Genomic DNA, 16,218 nt, shown 5'->3' on the forward strand with positions numbered 1-16,218 from the left:
TAGATGCTTTCTTTTGGCCACGTTCATCTGTCATTTCTAAATTTTTCTATCACTAATGGAAAGTATGAAGCAGGAAGTGGCCTGAAATGAGCCTAGAGAGGTAGACGGGGCAAAATCATGGACTGAGTGTTAGTCGTTACTGTTATTCATTGTGCATATGTTTGCATTTCTGTTCTTGCTGGGCATGCGGAGGGTTGCACCTTTTCGAAGCTAAGCACAGCCACAACACTTACTCTGCCAACAAAACGTGAGCACAAGTGACACGTGTCACCACTGGGTGGAAGCCTGTGACATTCCATGCGCACCTTGTCACATTCTCTTCCCTGCACTGTAGAGACTGGTGATGCTACAGAGGGAGGAGGCTCCACCTGATGGGGCCCCTGGCCAGCGACAATAAACAGGACCCTACTGACCTGAGATGGGCATGAAGCGTGAGCAAGTGATAATCGTCTGTTGTCTTAAGACATTGAGGTTTGGGGGCTGTTCCTTACTGAAGCTCATCCTGATCAATACGGAGGCACTTGCGTGAGCCACACTAAGGAATTAGGAGCGTATCTTGTTGGCTATTCCAAGCTACAAAAGCGTTTTAAGCTAGGACTTCGTGTATGGGCATCTGTTGCCAATCCATAGAGCACACTCTGGCCAAACAGCCTGAACTTTTCACATCCTGAGCGGCATATGCAGATTAAACATCTTAAAAAAAACTCCACGGTTCTTTAGTGGTGACGGAATAGTTCTGTATCTTGAATCTGTGCACGTGATAAAATGTCGTAGAATTATACACGCAGTTATTCCAAGTAAAAGGAACTGAGTGCGTCCCAGAACTGGTGAAATCCAAGTAATGTCTGCGGTCTAATAAATTACACTGTGACAGTGTCGATTTTCTAATTTTGATAATGTGCTATACTTGGGTAAGATGCCCCCTTCGGCGGATGCTAGGAGATGGGTACGTGGGCACTCTCACTACTATTTTTGCCACTTCCTGTGAGTCTATAATTCGTTCCAAATTAAAGTTAACGACAACAACAGCAGCAAAAGTGAGTTATACCAAGATAGTGAACTGTGGCCAGTCCCAGGTTCATAGGCAGACTCAGCGGGAAAGCTCACCTTGGCAGATGGGGCCTCGTGCTTTCACCTAGCAATCAGCAGCTTATCCCTCAGAAATGCTTTCTGTCTGCAGTCCGTCAGCCCCTGCCTTCTCATTTAGAGCATGCCCCACGATAAACATTTCTATCACATTAAGTTTGTCTGCCAATCGGAGGAGCAAACCCCCCAACCCACACACATCAACGCATACACACACCTTAATTCTAAAAGCTGTGTTTTTCCTTCACTGGACTTAACTGAATTGCGCACACAGTTTCTCTGCATTTCTCAGGGTCAGTAGCAGAAACAGGAAACCTGATACCGAGGGCAGGAGAATTACCTGAGTAATTGCGTGTGGACGTGAATCACTGTCCCCAGGAGCCTAGTAACACACAGCCTGTGGATTAGTCTGTTGAACTACTTGATGGCTTGTGACCCCTTGTTCCCCCTGGATGTGTATGGTCTGATTTTGTTCTTATTGGTAGTGGCAGCCCTGTGCTTTATCTTCAAGTGAAGGGGGAGGACCAGAAGACAGTTTACCACGTGTAAGTTGCACATTTAGAAGAACGTGCTGGCCCATTGGGCTGCGCCATCATTTTCATTGGAAATATTGCTTTGGGGTCACCATCTGGGAATGTTCTCCCTGTTTTATGGGGGAAGAATGAACATCCATTTTTCTGATATGTAGCCAGCGTATCCCTTGGGGTTTCCATCGGGGGCTCGGCTGAGAGGAGCAATGTCTTTACCACTCCTTCCTTAGTAGATGAAATAGTTGACTTTCCTCTTGTGATCCATTCAAAGTTCTGTAAGATTCTGCGTTGGCGGTGCGTGCCGTGCTCTGTGCCGGGAGAGGCTGGGGCCGGAGCGGGCAGGATGAGGGTGAAAGGCCACTTTACTCGCTCACTCGGAACATCAGATTGGGTAGTTGAGCATTTAGGAGGCATAAGAATCTATGGGGAAGACAAGTTAGCCTTTAGCAGACTTCCCACTCAGAAGAGGTTTTAGCCACAGATAAATATCCGTCATGCAGACAGAAAGCGGGGGGGGGGTGGTTTGCTCCCCATCTGGAGACCCAAGCGCTCTGCATGGGGTACAGTATCACTCAAGTGCATCCTCTTCTCCTGGGGGAGTTTCCCTCCCTGTAGGATGAGGGGCGTGGCCTTGCCTTACCTGGACCCTCCAGGTGCAATACTTCCCTAACAAAACCCATGTGTTGGGGCTTCCCTGGTGGCGCAGTGGTTGAGAGTCCGCCTGCCGATGCAGGGGACACGGGTTCGTGCCCCGGTCCAGGAAGATCACACATGCCGCGGAGCGGCTGGGCCCATGAGCCATGGCCGCTGAGTCTGCAAGTCCGGAGCCTGTGCTCCGCAGCGGGAGAGGCCACAACAGTGAGAGGCCCGCGTACCGCAAAAAAAAAAACCCCATGTGTTGGCACTTGCCCTTTTCCTGCATCAGGTTAAACACTTCTCCGTCTTCCAAAATCTGCAGGTTTGAGCATCTGCTGCTGTTACCTGAGGAATTTAGATCTTCTTTGGCCAGCTTGCCTTTGCCACTGATAAGCTCTTGGGGTTTGGGGAGGTCATTGAATCCCTCCCTACGCCCTTTCCCTAAAACTGGGCTCTGTTAGTGGACAGGACCTGGATCCTCCAGGAGCCAACAGTGATCTGGTCCGATGTGGTCTTCGGGGGGCACCGGTGCTTGTCGTCAACATCGTTTCATCCACCTTGCTGCACTGTTGCCCACCCAAACCACGGTTTACTACACAGTGGCCTCAGGGGAAGAATTTGTCACCACGGGCATCTTATCTCCTCTTGGTTAAACTGATGAAATACTTTGTCTCTTCAAGGCGGGATGTTAGATGCTTTATACTTAATCTCACAACGCTGAGAGTAGATAATATTCACATTTACAGATGAGGGAACTGAGGCTCAGAAAGGTTACAGGGCCCAAAGTCAGTGTGCTTTCCTGCTGCCTCGGCCTGACATGTATTGTTCAAGGCCCGGGACTTGGGTCGGAGCCCAGGACCTAGGCGGCAGAGGTGAACTGCTGTAGACACACGAAGCTTCTCAGCACAGTTTGCATCCATTCGGGTGGAGGATGTCCCCAGCAGTGCCGTTTGCATCCCCCTTCATAATATTCTAGTACTGTGTTAGTCTCCATAGTCTTACTTTAACATCGCAGTCTAGACAAGAATTCCCAAGCTCACCGTTCGTTTTATGGGGATCTGCTTACCTGAACAGCCAGGTGGCCTGGCAGTCTGTCCTTCAGCGGAGGGACGTCTAAGAAGTGATAGCATTTCAGCTCACACTCCAAAGTCCAGCGAGACTCAAAAATTGGGGGGGGCTCTGTAAATACAAGGCAACTCTGATCTTTCCAGAAGTGTGCTAGGAGGCCCTGCAGTGGAACAGGGTGGCTTCAAATCCTGACCACTGCAGTCCTTTTGGTGTCTCTCCAGGAGGGAGCTTGGGCTCCAGCCAGCGTCAGACTGACTTGAAGTCTTGCCGTCCACACTTCTTAGCTCTGCAATCTCTTATAAGATGCCACACTGTAAAACAGGCAAACTACAAACGTATCCTTCAGTTGTCCTGAGGATGAAATGAGATGACGCCTGTAAGTGCCCACCCACCATCGGCTCAGCATAGACATTAGTGGCCTCATTAATAGCATCATTATTCCATCCATATGTGCCCTGCCCATCTATAGGGTTCACAGGGTTACTAAACCAGGGAGGTGTTGAGCAGTCAGGCTCCGTTGATATAAACGAGTTTTGCCTGCGTTTGTACTTTCTGTACATGAATCGTCTCTCATTTTTCATGCAGGCTTGGTGGAATCATTTCAGAACCGGAGGGCAGCTTTTGAGATTAACACGTGGTCTCCGGAGTTCTTGCAGGAGCCAGGCTTTGTCCTGGTGTTGCCCTATCATTACAGTTTTTTTTAGGAGACAGATGGAGAGGAGCTGTGTGAGCCCGAGGACCCTTAGGACCCTGTTTCGTGCGCTGAGTCAAACAGCACAACCCCCCAGCATGGAGTTTCAGCAGAGTCCCAGCCTCCCATCCTCCCTCAACTTGGCAGTAAAACGCCCCGTTCTTCCATTCATTCCGATGATTTATATTCTCTCTGGGCGTCTAATATTAAACAGGGGAATTCCGACATGTTCCATAACACATTTACTGTAACTTGATACCATGAACTAAACTTGCTGTTATTTATCATTTCTTTTTATTTTCTCTCATTCCAGCATAAAGCCAAGGTAGAAGCAATGACCCTGGACCTCGCTCTGCTCCATAGCGTGCAGCATTTTGCTCAAGCGTTCAAGGCCAAGAATGTGTGAGTGTTCCAGTGGAGGGTTATAGATCATAATAGCTTGTATTGTAATGTCTTTATCAGATGAACACAATGGGGAGGCCGGAAGGCTATTGTGTTGTCTTGGCGTTCAGACGGGAGGCTCATTTATATTGGCCCAGTGAAGGTGTACCGTATTTTCTTGACTCTGAGTCACCCTCATTTTGAGATGCGTCATCAATCTCATAACAGCCCAGATAAAAAGGGAAAGACAGTACTAAGCAGCAGTAAAAGTGGCTCCTAAAAGCCACCCGATTGTAAGCTGCATCCTGATTACAGATATTTTTGCAGTGCCTCCCAGAATCGAGGAAAAGTGTATTTTAATTGCACTTGGAAACAAGTAAGGTCCGCTCTCCAGTCCTGCAAGGGGGCTGAACGTCAGAGCACGAGAAGAAGATTCTGCTGTTTCGCAAACCTGCAGTGATTTTAACGTGGTGCGTGAATGTGGTTCCAAAAGCGTGGACTCACATCATGAGAAACTTCCTCCTTTTTATTCCCTCATCTTTCTCAGACTTTCAAAATGCCTGAAGGAGGAAGCCTTCGCTAGGGACCGGCAGATTTTTTTGCCATCCCTGCCAACATCTTTCTAACAGAGCAGCCCTCAGAGCCAGAGCTGAGGAAAGCAGTGGTGGTTAGCTTCATTTTCATTACAATATTTTGTTTCCAAGTGTTTATTTTTACAGTTCCCTCATATTATTTAGGGCAGGCAATACTGGTTTCTCGTTTAACACAGTGGTTTAAATTTCTTTAACAAATAACTTCATTTAATTTTTCTTTTTCAGTGAGTTGATTTAAACACAGGGATTAAGTTAATAATGGTACAGGAGGTGCCAAGGATAAAACAGTTCCAGAAGGGGCACCGAGTGGCTGAATTCGGAGAACACTGAAAAAATGACAAACTGTCTGGGGGTTCGCCTCTGTCGGGGTCGTTGGTTTTATAGTTCTCCACGCAGATGATGGATGTAAGGGGAGGTATCTTAAACCAGATATTCAGATCTGACCCCTCAGTGCTGTCCAGTAGCCAGTTCTTCTTATTTCTCCCTTAGTCTTTCACTCTGTTGTTTTAGACTGTTGAGAAGTCTGTTCTCTAAAGCCCTTTCTGGAGCAATCCCGTAGCCTGAGTACTTGAGGTTGAAATGTGAACTCAGAGTCTGTAGTGGGAGCTGCACCATCCCCTTAGGTGCCGGCCCTGCGCTCCTACGAACAGTTGGGTACCGTCCCCACGCGGCCAGCAGACCTAGGCGAGCCCTACTGCGTGCGCTCTCAGCAGCGTTTGGTAGCTGCGAGCCCGTGCCAGTGGTCTCGGAGATCCTCTCTTCAGGATAGAGCAGTAGCTCTTAAGACATTTGCTTTTTTATCCCTTCCTGATTCATTTATCCGCTTGTTCATTCACTTAACAGGCATTTAACGCATGCCTCCAAAGCCCCAGCTCTCTTCTCGGCTCTGGGAAGAGAGTGGTGGCCGGCAGAAGCCCAGTTTACCTCACACGAGCCATTGTCTCAGTGGCCAGCAAGCAGGCAGTGTTTTCCTGCTAGTGACTGACTCTCCTCAACCTTGTATTTCTGTGGTTGTTTGGGAGTGAATAATAATAACCACCACCGTAGCAGCAGTAACAGCTCATTTATTGAGTGCCTATTATGAGCCCCATACCCAGAACCCTTTGCATGCTTTTTCTGATTTAATTCTCAAAGCAACCCTCAGGGTGGGTGCTGTCATTATGTCTATTACACAGATGAGGAAAATGAGACCAGGGTGGGTGAGTTATCTGAAGGCACGTGGCCAGGAAGCAGAGGGGCTGAGATCCCGTGCAGTCGGGCATTCCTGGGCCCCCATCCTCAACCACCACGCTGCACTGTCTGTCGTTCTTAATGTGCCAGAAACCGAGATCAGAGAAACTGAGTGACTTTCACAGGGTCACTTGGCAGGTTGGTGGCAGATGTAGGATTTTCCTCCGTTGTGACTCTCCTCTTTCTCCTTGACAGCGTGCTGCTCTAGTGGGAGCTGAGCTGCACTGCCTCTTCATGCTTCCTCCAGTCCTGGTTTCAGACCACGTTGGACGGGAACCATTTAGCCGAGGAGAGCCAACTGTTACATAATAGGACTATCTTCCAAGTCTTAACGGGACCATTAGTTTTTAACCGTTAAGTAATTCAGAAATCATCAAATCCAACTGCCTTCTGTAATCAACAAGCCCAAACTCTTGGAGGAAAGCTTGCAGCCATTTTGCCCTAATTCTAGATTTTAGCAAACGACTCTGAGTTTTTGTACTCCTAGGTTCAGAAACAAAGGCGATTTTCCTCTTAGCCAACCCTGTACCACAAACCTCCTTTTATCCGTCTCTTGAGAGTCCAGCATTTTTCATGGGCTTAGAGAAATAGCGTGGTAGTGAAAATACGCATAAAAGACGCGAGCGACTTTCCTTTTGAAACACTGCCAAAGTGAAATCTCTCCTGGATAGGCAGATGACAGTTCAGTCCTTACAGGTCTGTAGATTCTGAGAAGTGTCAGAAGTGAGTTTAAGTGCTGCTGACTGAGCTGCCGTAAAAACACGTGTCACTCTCTGCTCATCGTCCCCTCCCATCTTTCGGCATCAAAATTTCCTTGTGTGTAAAACATAATGACGAATGAAAGAAAGGCTGCCAGTTCCGAACCCATCCCTTTAGATGCTGTTGGCCTGAGGTGAGGAAAAACTCTGACACCGAAATTCCATGTGGATGCTACCACGTGGAATTCTGTTCTGAAGCCTGCCTGCGAGCACACCAGAAGTACGATCAGGCTCTTTTTACCTTGTGTATCCCCTCGGTTCATGCCCCAGCCCAGGTGTGTCTCCCCGTACCTGGATGGGCAGCAGCGTGTGCAGCCCGAGACCTAAAGAGGTAAAACAGATGCAAATGCAAACCTTGTTGGAAGATCTAGCTCATTGAAGGGCCGGGCCGCCCTCTGTCCGCCTTCCACCGGAGGGGATGTAGATTCAGCCTCTTCTGGGACCTCTTCTTCCTCCTTTACTCTGGAGGGGCCGGGGGTGGCTGGTGTGGCACGGGGTGGGGACTGAGTCCTTTCCGAATGAGCACTGCTAACAGCGATTATACAGATCAGAGCTCCTCTTCGACTTTTTGTGTATTCCGTGTAAGGCGACCTGCTGAGCACCTATTCACGTGCTCTCTCTGTAACTCCTTACAATCACCCCAGGCATTTTTCGTCATTTTTATCTCTGTTTCACATGGAAAGGCTCCAGCTTTTCACAGAGAGGCCAACTCACAGTCCCAACTTTAGCAAGTGGTGGATCCCAAATTCGAGCCCAAGTCTGTCTGAATCCACAAGGACCCCTCTTTTCGTTACACCTCACCCTTCAGGCGTTTTCTTCAGTGTGGATTTCTGGATTGGTATGAATTGCTGAGAACCAAGTTACTCAAAGTTAGTGGCTTAACACCATTTAAGACAATAAGTATTTCTCTTCTCTCTCTCTCTCTTTGTTTGTTTAAATCCAGAATCACATAAGGTCAATGCATTTTAACCTATAGGTTTTCCCTCCCTTTCCAAATTTCTTACAAAAAAATTTTAATGCAACATATTTGTTTCAAGGACCAGTGTGTCCTCTAGAGTTTTCTGTGGTCTGTACTTCAGTGACTGCACCCCTGTGGTGTCCTTTAACTCGTTCTTTTGTCTTCCACGTTTCCCGTGAAAAGGTAGCTAACTGTAGAGGCTTGGTCAAATTCCTGTTTAATTTTTTGGCAAGAATACTTGGTCGGTGGTGGTATAGGCTTCCATCAGGAGGACGTGCGTGCCTGCTTGCTAAAGCGTTTCCTTAAGGCTCTGCCCGCCCTGACCAACCCATTCCTGTGCCCGCTCTCTCTTTGCCCACCCCCCCTCTTTCATCCATTTCTCCTGTTCTGCTCCACTCACTCTTCTGGGTGGTCAGCCCAGGAAGCCTCAGTCTGCTTTCAGACAGTCCTCCCCAGCATCAGTGGTGGTGGTCGGCCAGTGTGTCTCAGGTCGAATTATTTTGGGCATTACTGGAAAGTTCCAAACCAAAGCCTGTGGTAAGTCCCAACCAAACTGAGTTTTGAAGGGTATTTTTGCTGAAACTGCAGTCCTGGAGAGCAGCCAGACTCCACGCTGCCTCTCAGGCTGAGGTATCCATCAGAGTATGAAGAGCTGGGACCCTCACTGATCATGCAGACCAAGTACTGGGATTTTCTGGAATGGGCTCTGAAGCAGCAGTATGTTGTCTGTGATACTTCTGCACAATTTTATCCCTCCTTCTAACTGCTTAGTTTACCGGAAAGCACTCATTTTGAACAGGGCCTGGAACAGCAGTTCAGGAGCTTCTGGAGCTCTGTAAATATGTTTTCCTTCATCAGATGCTGTTTGGTAGTTTGCGTCCTATGTATTCCTGAAATAATGGGCATCTGGTTCCAGTCCTGGAAGCTGAAAAGCTGGTGATGGCACGTAACATAGAAAATGCATTGCTTGGATCTCGGCTACCAATCAGCTCTTATAATATTGACCGAGGGCTTTGAGTCATCATGGAAATTAATTGAAATTGATAGTACGATCATATTAAAATAACATGGAGTTCTAAAGATTTCTAGAACTTCATTTTTGGTCGTGGATTTCTGCTTTCTCCTTCCAACTTTCCGTCTCCAGCATAATTTAAAGAAATTAGGCTTTCTTTCACTTAAAAATACTATAGGATAGTGATGTTTAAAAAAAAAATGAAAGAATACTTTTTCTATTCCCTCTTTACTGTTTACACATTTGAGGGGAAAATCTTTAGCAAAACTATTTATTTTCACTTTTTACTAAATTACTTTCAGAACTTGAAAGTTCAGGACTTTGGGAATCTACTAATCCCAGATTTAATGTTCTTGGATGCTTATTCCAAATTTTGCTGTCTCAAATCCTTCTTTGGAAGTGGGTGGGCTATAAATTATAAATAAATTCTAAATTTTGAGGGATAAATTACCCTGAAGACCAATGTGTAAATTACAGCTTAATCTTCCTTTTTCTCCTCAGCTCAGTTTTAAGAGTAATGTTTTAGCCTACATATCTGTGTTGCTCTTTGCTCAACATGAGAAATCCATTTCTGGTTTGCCTAACAGAGTATCATGTTGCTTTGCTTTTCTACAAAGTATGAAAACTAAAAGAAAAGAAAACCAGAGAGGCAGATTTGAACTGTAATAAACTCTCTAAATCTAGATCTTAATTACGACTTTTTAAGAAAAAATTTAAAAAATCTACAAGTGAATTCTTCCCCCTCCCCTAGATTTTCCACCTCGAGGTGTTGGAAAAATTCATATTGTGAAGCATTTACTGTATCTAGAAACATCAGGGAAGAACGCTTCCATCTGAAGTAAATGTTTTGCCTTCTGAAACTTAACTCTTTAGGCATCAAATGCTTTTATATAATTCTTTAAAAAGTATTTCTAAAACAGATTATGTACTGTCATCCCTTATTAAACAAAAATACTAACCCAAAAGAGTAAAGTGCAGAGGTCAGCAGACTTTTTGTAAAGGTCCAGAGAGTAAATATTTTAGACTTTTCAGGCCATAAGATCTCTGGTGCAACTACTCATCTCTGCCTTTGTAGCATGAAAGCAGCCGTGGACAATATTTAAATGGATGAACATGGCTGTGTTCCAATAAAACTTTATTTACAAAGGCAGGAAATGGGCTGGTTATGTCCAACGGCCATAGTGTGCCAAGCTCTGGTGTAGTGAAAAGAACAGAGTTTTTTGGGATCAACTGAACTTAGATTTAAATCCAAGCTCTACTGTTTACTAGCTGTGTGGCCTTGAGCACTCCGTGTCCTCGGGCCTCCCTTTCCAAGTCTATATATAAAGCAGGTTCTCGCATAGACTTTTCAGGGTTGTTGAGGAGAAAAGCTGTGATGCGTGAAATAACCAGACACATCTCAGTGCACTGTGCCTGTGACTGTGTGTGCATTTGTTCTTATCTTGATCCTAAAATGATTGGAGAGGTTTTTAAAAATGCATGCAGTATGATACAATACAAGTAAGAGATCTATCTAAACCGGGGAAGGGGATCAAAGTGGACTAGTCAGATGTGATCCCAGAGGAGGTGTGGCTCTCATGAAGTCTTTACAGTTGTTAAAAAATTGGGCCTAGGAATGAGCTTGGAGATTCCTCGCAACCAAGGGTACAGAGGACGTGAGCTTCACGTTGCCCACAAGCTATAAGCATGAGAAGCACTGAGCAGAAATATTGTTACTATAGTAATGTTCCACTGAGGATCACGGAGTACTTAGTACTCTACTGAGTATTTTTTCCCCTGTTCTTTGTTACTCTTCACAAAGCCATGGACTTGAGGGATACTTCACAGTTCTCTTTCAGAGCAAATGGCTTGGCTCTGTTTCCTTTGCCATTGCTGCTGTTGTTTCCCTTGGTTTCTTTCCAGATGATTTGAGTGGCCTTAAGGGCAGCCTGCTTTGAATAAGTGAGGTGTAGTGGGACACAGTAAAAATCATTAACCTCTGTGTTCTGGGATACCAGAGCACTCCGTATGCCTCTTCTCCCCTCCTTTTTTGGTTTATTTAAAATTTTTTTTCCCTTCACGTCGTTATTTATTCAGCGCTTACAACAGTGCCAGGAACTGGGCTAGACATCGGCATTAAACGATTTGCCATCTTCCTTCTCCTGTGCCTTCTCTCTCTCTTAAAATACTTGTGAAGCTTAAGGATTTTTTGATAACTTTACACAGTGATGACTATCTTCAAAAACGTATCCTTACTGGAGAAGAATAATTGTTAAATAAATTAAGGGCCACTTTGCAATTAAATTTGTTAGGGGAAAAAATTTTTTTCAGTGAGCCTTTTTGCCATCCTTAAAAGTCATCACTGCCAAGGAATACGTGAAAATGTATTTGAATTAACCACAGTGATGTTTGCAAAATAAACAGTTTTGATTTCCCAGCAGAATTCTAGGTTCAGCCACCACTATCATGTTTCCGGAAGTCAAAGTGATGTATGTTAATTGAAGACACACACAAAAAAACTTCCCTTCCAGTAAGAATAATCACCCGGCTTTGGAAAGTAGATACGATTACTCTGTGGTTGCCTTCTCCCACCCCCCACCAGCCCACCAGTACATATATAGCCAGTGTTTCGTCTTCAACTCCAGCAAAGAATCCGAACTTTGTTGGTGGCGTTCAACAGTGATCACTTAAAGCACTGGACTAGAGCATGAGTTGAGAAAGTTTTTCTATAAAAAGAATCAGGTAAATAAATATTTATATAAATATCTATATGAATATTTTGACCTTTATGAACCAGATGGTCTCATTAGCAACCACTCAGCTAGTGTAGAGCGAGACCACAGTAATCACAGTAATGCAGAAGTAGCCACCGATAATGTGTAAGTGACTGGGCGAGGCTGCGTTCCAATAAAACTTTATTTAGAAAGACAGGAAGTGAGTTGGATTAGGGATTCGGTCTGGGGGGTTGTGGTTTGCTAACCCTTGGAGTAGAACCCCTTGTCCCTTGCAGCATATTGGATTGGCCAAAAAGTTCGTTCGGGTTTTTGGTAAGATGTTACAGAAAAACTGGAATGATCTTTTTGGCCAACGCCATAAGTCATTTGAAGAGCATCTTGTCTCACTATGAGAAACACGTTCCATTTTGGATTACGTTAGGTTTGGTCCAGATGAATAAGTATGTATGGCCAGTGTGTGTGCATGGTTTGTTTCATTTCTCTGCAGAAAGCACTCTGTGTTCCTTAGAGGCTGAGGGAAGAGATAAGAGTTTGAGTAGAACAGTGTGCTGTGCTGAGTCGTGGAAATACCACCATATGGGAAAGCAGGTCAACTAAGACAAGCAGGTATTGTTTAAATAATGAAGACACTGAAGCCCTGCTTGGGACTTGGAACCATAAAATGCTGATAGTAATTGCTAATATTTATCACCTATTTATTATTCGCCATGCACAGCTAAGCTCTCATCTGCCACCCCATTTTATCCCCACAAGGACTTCCTGGGGGTAGGTCACAAATTGTAGAAGAAAGGCAGTGTCGCATGGTTCAGCCTGATACGATGATCAACCACATTTCATAGATCAGGAAATCAAGGCTTACAGAGATGAAGGGCCTTGACCCAGCTCATGGCAGCTAGCAGGTGGTGAGACTAGAACATAGCCCAAACTCTGCTGTGCTGCTGAGCTCCGCTTAGGGGGTGGTTTGGGAAATCAGAAAGATCTGTCTCACTTGGGAAATGCGTCATGTCAGACTCACTCCTCTGAAGGAGGTGTGTCCTAGCAGTAGGTGGATGACAACCCCTGCCTGCTGGGACAGTTGTTAAGGTCACTTCAGAGTTGAGGGGGATGCTTCTTCCAGCCATATCCTGTCACCGAGAGGAAATGGTTTTGCTGAAATATGTCTAGAAGAGGTAAACAAACCCAGTCGGAGAGGGGCTCATCCCCTCAGCTAAGGTGCCCAGAACTGTTTCCTACTGGGTGTCTGTCCATGGCGTCTGTATAAGCAGAGGTGGCCGCTGTTTACTCGCATGTGCAGTCACCTCTATACATTTACTCCAAGGGTCAGCGTTCATTTCCCCCTGGCTCCTACTTGGCTTCATAATGATGCTCGTGAGGTAGACAGAAGAGGACCAAAGGGTCACTTGGCCGTTCACACATCTGAACTCCCAGAGTGGTGCCTCTCAAATGCAAGCCCAGCCCTCATCCTTTCCTGCGGGGAAGAGCCTTGCTTGGTGTCTGGCCAGCTGAGCTACAAGCACTGCGCTTGCTGGTGTGGCCCACCGAGGCCTCTGGAGTCTGGTCCATCCTCCTCCTTTATTTGTGGCCATGTCCTCCCAATCCCATGCCTCTGTACTCTGCTCACAGAGATGCTGACAGGTTCTGCCTCCTGACTCGGGGCCTGTGCCCCTGGCTTGTGCCGCTGCCCGCCTGCCTGGCCCTCACCTGCTCCCTGGATGACTTTGTCGCATCCTCTACGGAGCCTCCCTTGTCCCGTCCTCTTACCTTCACACCATGGTTGAATTGATGAGTCACTTCTCGGAGCATCGACCACACACCCAATCATCGTGCTTGGAATACTTTGGGGACGCTTTTCTCTATATTGATTTTTCTTTGTTAGACTGAGCCCCAGAGAAACAGAAACCTTTGCTAATTCATCTTTGTCTTAGCTCTGAATCCCTGTTCCACACCTTACCAAGATGGTGACCTTGGCAAATTCCTTAATCCCTCTGATCCTCAGTTTCATCAGTGAAAGTGGGAGGTGATGGTAATACCCTTGCAGGGTGGTTGAAAGGATTAAATAACAAAATGTGTATAAAACATAGTCCGTGATACCTAGTAAACCTTTAATACATTTCAGGTAGAATCATCATTTTTGCTACCATCATCATCCGTGGCAATTGTTACCTTTACTGCCATATAGTAAACTCAAGCAAGGGGATGGATAGGTGGATGGGTGGGTGGGGGCAGGGAAAGAGGGAGGGAGGGAAGCCAAAAATGGAAACACATTGTTCCATTTGGTGAACTGAACTTTGCTTTGAAGGTGCCAATTCTCAGCCATTCAAAGTGGTTGAATTGGTACCTCCTTGGGTGGTGTGGAGATTATACGTATGTGAATCTTGGGAAAGAAATTTTAAAGTCATCCTGTATAATAGTTATTTCAGGCACATAGCATACAACTGCCCTTCTAACCTGGTGTGGGCTTGGGTCACATGACCAAGCTGTTCTTTGACCCACACAGCCATGGACACAGCAAACCCGTGATGTTAGGGTTAACATTTGGCGACTCTCAGAGAACTCTTGAGTTGTGTAAGTCTCGGAAAAAAAGCATTTCAGCATCTGTGGTTCAGAATTCTACTTCCCAGCTTGGCCGATGAATCCAGCTCGGTTTTCCTCCTGGTACCAATAACCACCCTCACTGTCATGTCGGAATTCTCCTCTCACCTGTAATTGACCTGTTGGGAAGTGGTGCTTAAACCACACTGAAGTCGCATTTTAATAACTTGGAAACCGTCTGTTTTCTTCCCCCCAGTAAATTGTTGAGAAGCTACTTCTTGTCAGCCGAAACACTTGAATATCCGTTTGAAATAAATCACCAGCGCTCCACTGTGGCAGCCTGCTGAAAATCCACTTGTCACTGCACTGTGTGTTTAATATTGTGAGCCATTCTTTTTCTTCATTTTGTGAGAAAATCCCCAATATCTTGTCATCCCCCCAAATATAAATGGATCCTCTCGATCAGTGGCAAAGTTCTTCAGTCTGCCTTCTACGCTTCATATGCCATTATAGTTCAGTCACTGAGCCATAGTCAGACAGGTATTTGAGCCGACATTAGGCAATAGTTGATAACCAGAAACAGAACGAAGAAAAAGGTTGTCTCAGAAGTACAAGTAACGGGTAAGTCAACCACTGATAGAAGTTTGGGAAATGGATCTTGGTGGAATGTCTCCCACTAAAAGGAGAGCAGTGCCTCGATTTCTCATGTAAGATCAGCAAACTCCCAAGAGACTGTCACCATGGTTCCCAGCTTGGCTGTGCGTGGAATCAGTTGGAATCCAGTAATCCATTGCGTATAGGTAAAAGCATTTAACCAATGTTGAATTCTCGGATGCTAGGTCCCTTCTAATTTTATTGTTGCTATTATAAGCACTATGAAAATGGCCTGCACATATCTCTTTTTGGCTCTCTAATTTTCTTAGGATCAATTCTTAGAAGAGCAGTTGCGGCGTGGAAGCATATGAGTATCTCTTTCTACTTCTGATCTGTGAAAGCAGATTACTCTCCAGGAAAGTTACGTGTAATTCTCATCTCTTCATCAAACACTAGGCAGTGCCGTTTAGATCTGAAGTATTTGTAAAAGTGGCGTTTAATTACAGTCAGATGTTTAGTACTGAAGACAAGGTTTCTCTCGATTAGGGAAGTTCTTTTTTCAGTTGCTTTGTCATGTCATCTGAGCCCATTGCAGTCATGGAGAGGAGAGACCACTTCTCAGTGGGGACAGAAGGAGACACCTTAGGTGTCCTTCACTGGTGCAGAGGCGTGGGGTTGCTCCGTGGAGCTGAGCAGTGGGTCAGGGGGACTGGGCACTGGACCAGGAGTCAGGAAGGACCAGCTGTTGTCCAGCTCTCTCACTCACCATTGTGTCCTGGTCGTTCTTTGTCTTGGATGGTGATGCCCTAGGCTCCTCCTCGGGTCTTTCCAGTAGTAGAAGCACAGTTCCATCAGGCGGCTCTGCTAATTTTTCCAGAACTTCCTCTGACTCAGCTGTGCTCTGAAGCAGGACTTGCCTCTCTATCAGGGGGAAGGCTTCACATGTTAATTGTAGAGAAGAGCTTGCTGTGACCTTTAAAGACCCAGGCACCAAAGTAGATTTCAGTCCCAGGCTCCTCAGTCCTGTTTGACCTTCAGGTGTCTTGGACCAGGCAGTTCGTCTTTTTCTCTCATCCTGTGGGCAGGTTTTCCAAGCTGAGTGGAGTTTTGCATCAGGTCCACTTCTGATTTATTTGCAGCTCGTCCCCTTCCGCCCCATCGGAAGCGGGGCTTTGCCGTTCAGTTCCCGCTGTGGCTTCCCGTCCTGCGTTTCTCATTGTGCGTGTCTTCTTGGGGGTGGTTTTTGATGCAATCACTTTGGCCTTAATTCTATTTTGTTTTAAAAGGTTTAACTGCCTTTATGATTTTTCAAACAGATGTTAAACCTACTTATATTGCTGTTATTTGGATATTTATTTTGGCATTATGAATAAATGTTATTTTATACAAGTTCCGTGACCACAAAGATAGTACATGCCCATTGTAGAACGTTTGA

General features: G+C 45.7%; 1 protein-coding gene across 4 annotated transcripts in view; it reads left to right on the forward strand.

The window, feature by feature from the left end:
* Positions 1 to 16,218, forward strand: part of WWOX (WW domain containing oxidoreductase) — a 977,516-nt gene that overhangs the window by 248,066 nt on the left and 713,232 nt on the right. For all 4 annotated transcript variants that reach the window (XM_060000167.1, XM_060000169.1, XM_060000168.1 and 1 more), the window contains exon 6: positions 4,325 to 4,413. In XM_060000167.1, the coding sequence (XP_059856150.1) occupies positions 4,325 to 4,413 (89 nt within the window). The remainder of the gene's footprint in view (positions 1 to 4,324; positions 4,414 to 16,218) is intronic.

Source organism: Delphinus delphis, chromosome 20, assembly GCF_949987515.2.
Source record: "Delphinus delphis chromosome 20, mDelDel1.2, whole genome shotgun sequence".
NCBI lineage: Eukaryota > Metazoa > Chordata > Mammalia > Artiodactyla > Delphinidae > Delphinus > Delphinus delphis.